We start from the raw sequence: 1,101 nt of genomic DNA on the forward strand, positions 1-1,101 counted from the left end.
TTTCAGTCCATCAGTAAGTCTCCATCAATAAGCATTAAGGAAATGCACTCACCTTTAACCATGCATTAGTAAGGAACTTATAAATAAGTGCAGCCATCTTGATGCTTGTAAAGAGCAGGATCTCATATGCTGCATCATCCTCATTACTGCTATCTCTTCTTTTATTCCCCTTCTTGGGTGACTTTTTGGTACCTGCGCCATCTCCCGGAAGATTTATCTTTTCTCTCATGTCACTGACCACCTGTACACGATAGTTCCTTTATAAAGACAACCTCAAGAGGACTAAACCAACAGCCTGAAAATCTTCAAATCCTAAAATGTGATAAGATAAATCAACATTGAAGTATCAATAATAGCAATAGCCACAAAGGAATTCCTGAACACACTCATACCTGATAAGCCATAGCCTGTGGTGTGTTATGGAGAAGAAACTTAACGACAACTGGGAGCTGCTCAGGTCGCGCTGCCTGAAGAGATTTGAGCACAGAATGGCGCACATCATCCAGACTATCAGGGGCAAGTGTCAAATGTCCGAGCGCATCGAGAATCGCTGGAGTCAGCTCTGGGGTTGTATCATAGAGGTTACTGGAAGAAGAAACAAGACAATATAATCTAAACACAGTCACACACTTTCGAAGGTCACTAAATCAACGAAAAACAGTGAACTTAATAACATCATTGGATATCTACTTCCTATCACCTTAACATATAACTTGCACATATAAACAATTAACATCCTACCCACAACACAACCAATGACATTATTTATATATTTGTTTACCTTGTGAGCTTTGGTATGGATACACAGCCTACAAGTGAAAATCTCCCTTTCAATTACTATGTACCACCAACCATACATTTTATATTTACTTACCATATCACATATCATTCATTCATTCATTAACTTAAACATATATCCGACACCCTATGGTTATATACTAGAAACTTCGAGAACTTAATTCACGAACAATATGATCTACGAAAGTAATCGAGCAAAAAATACAAAGGATACAACTATGATCCAAAACACAGAGACCACATTCAAAGATCAAGGCAAGATTACTGCCAAATATGTCTTCAAACAAATACTGTGCGCTTTCG

The 1,101-nt window shown here is 38.0% G+C and overlaps 1 protein-coding gene across 1 annotated transcript in view; it reads right to left on the bottom strand.

Annotated features, from left to right (window-relative positions):
• LOC119589256 (Fanconi anemia group D2 protein-like) overlaps positions 1 to 1,101 on the bottom strand; it is a 52,010-nt gene that overhangs the window by 8,406 nt on the left and 42,503 nt on the right. Inside the window, 2 exon segments of the mRNA XM_037937872.1 lie at positions 53 to 241; positions 393 to 585. Coding sequence (XP_037793800.1) covers positions 53 to 241; positions 393 to 585 — 382 coding nt within the window.

The sequence above is a fragment of the Penaeus monodon genome, chromosome 25 (genome assembly GCF_015228065.2).
Source record: "Penaeus monodon isolate SGIC_2016 chromosome 25, NSTDA_Pmon_1, whole genome shotgun sequence".
Classification (NCBI taxonomy): Eukaryota; Metazoa; Arthropoda; class Malacostraca; order Decapoda; family Penaeidae; genus Penaeus; species Penaeus monodon.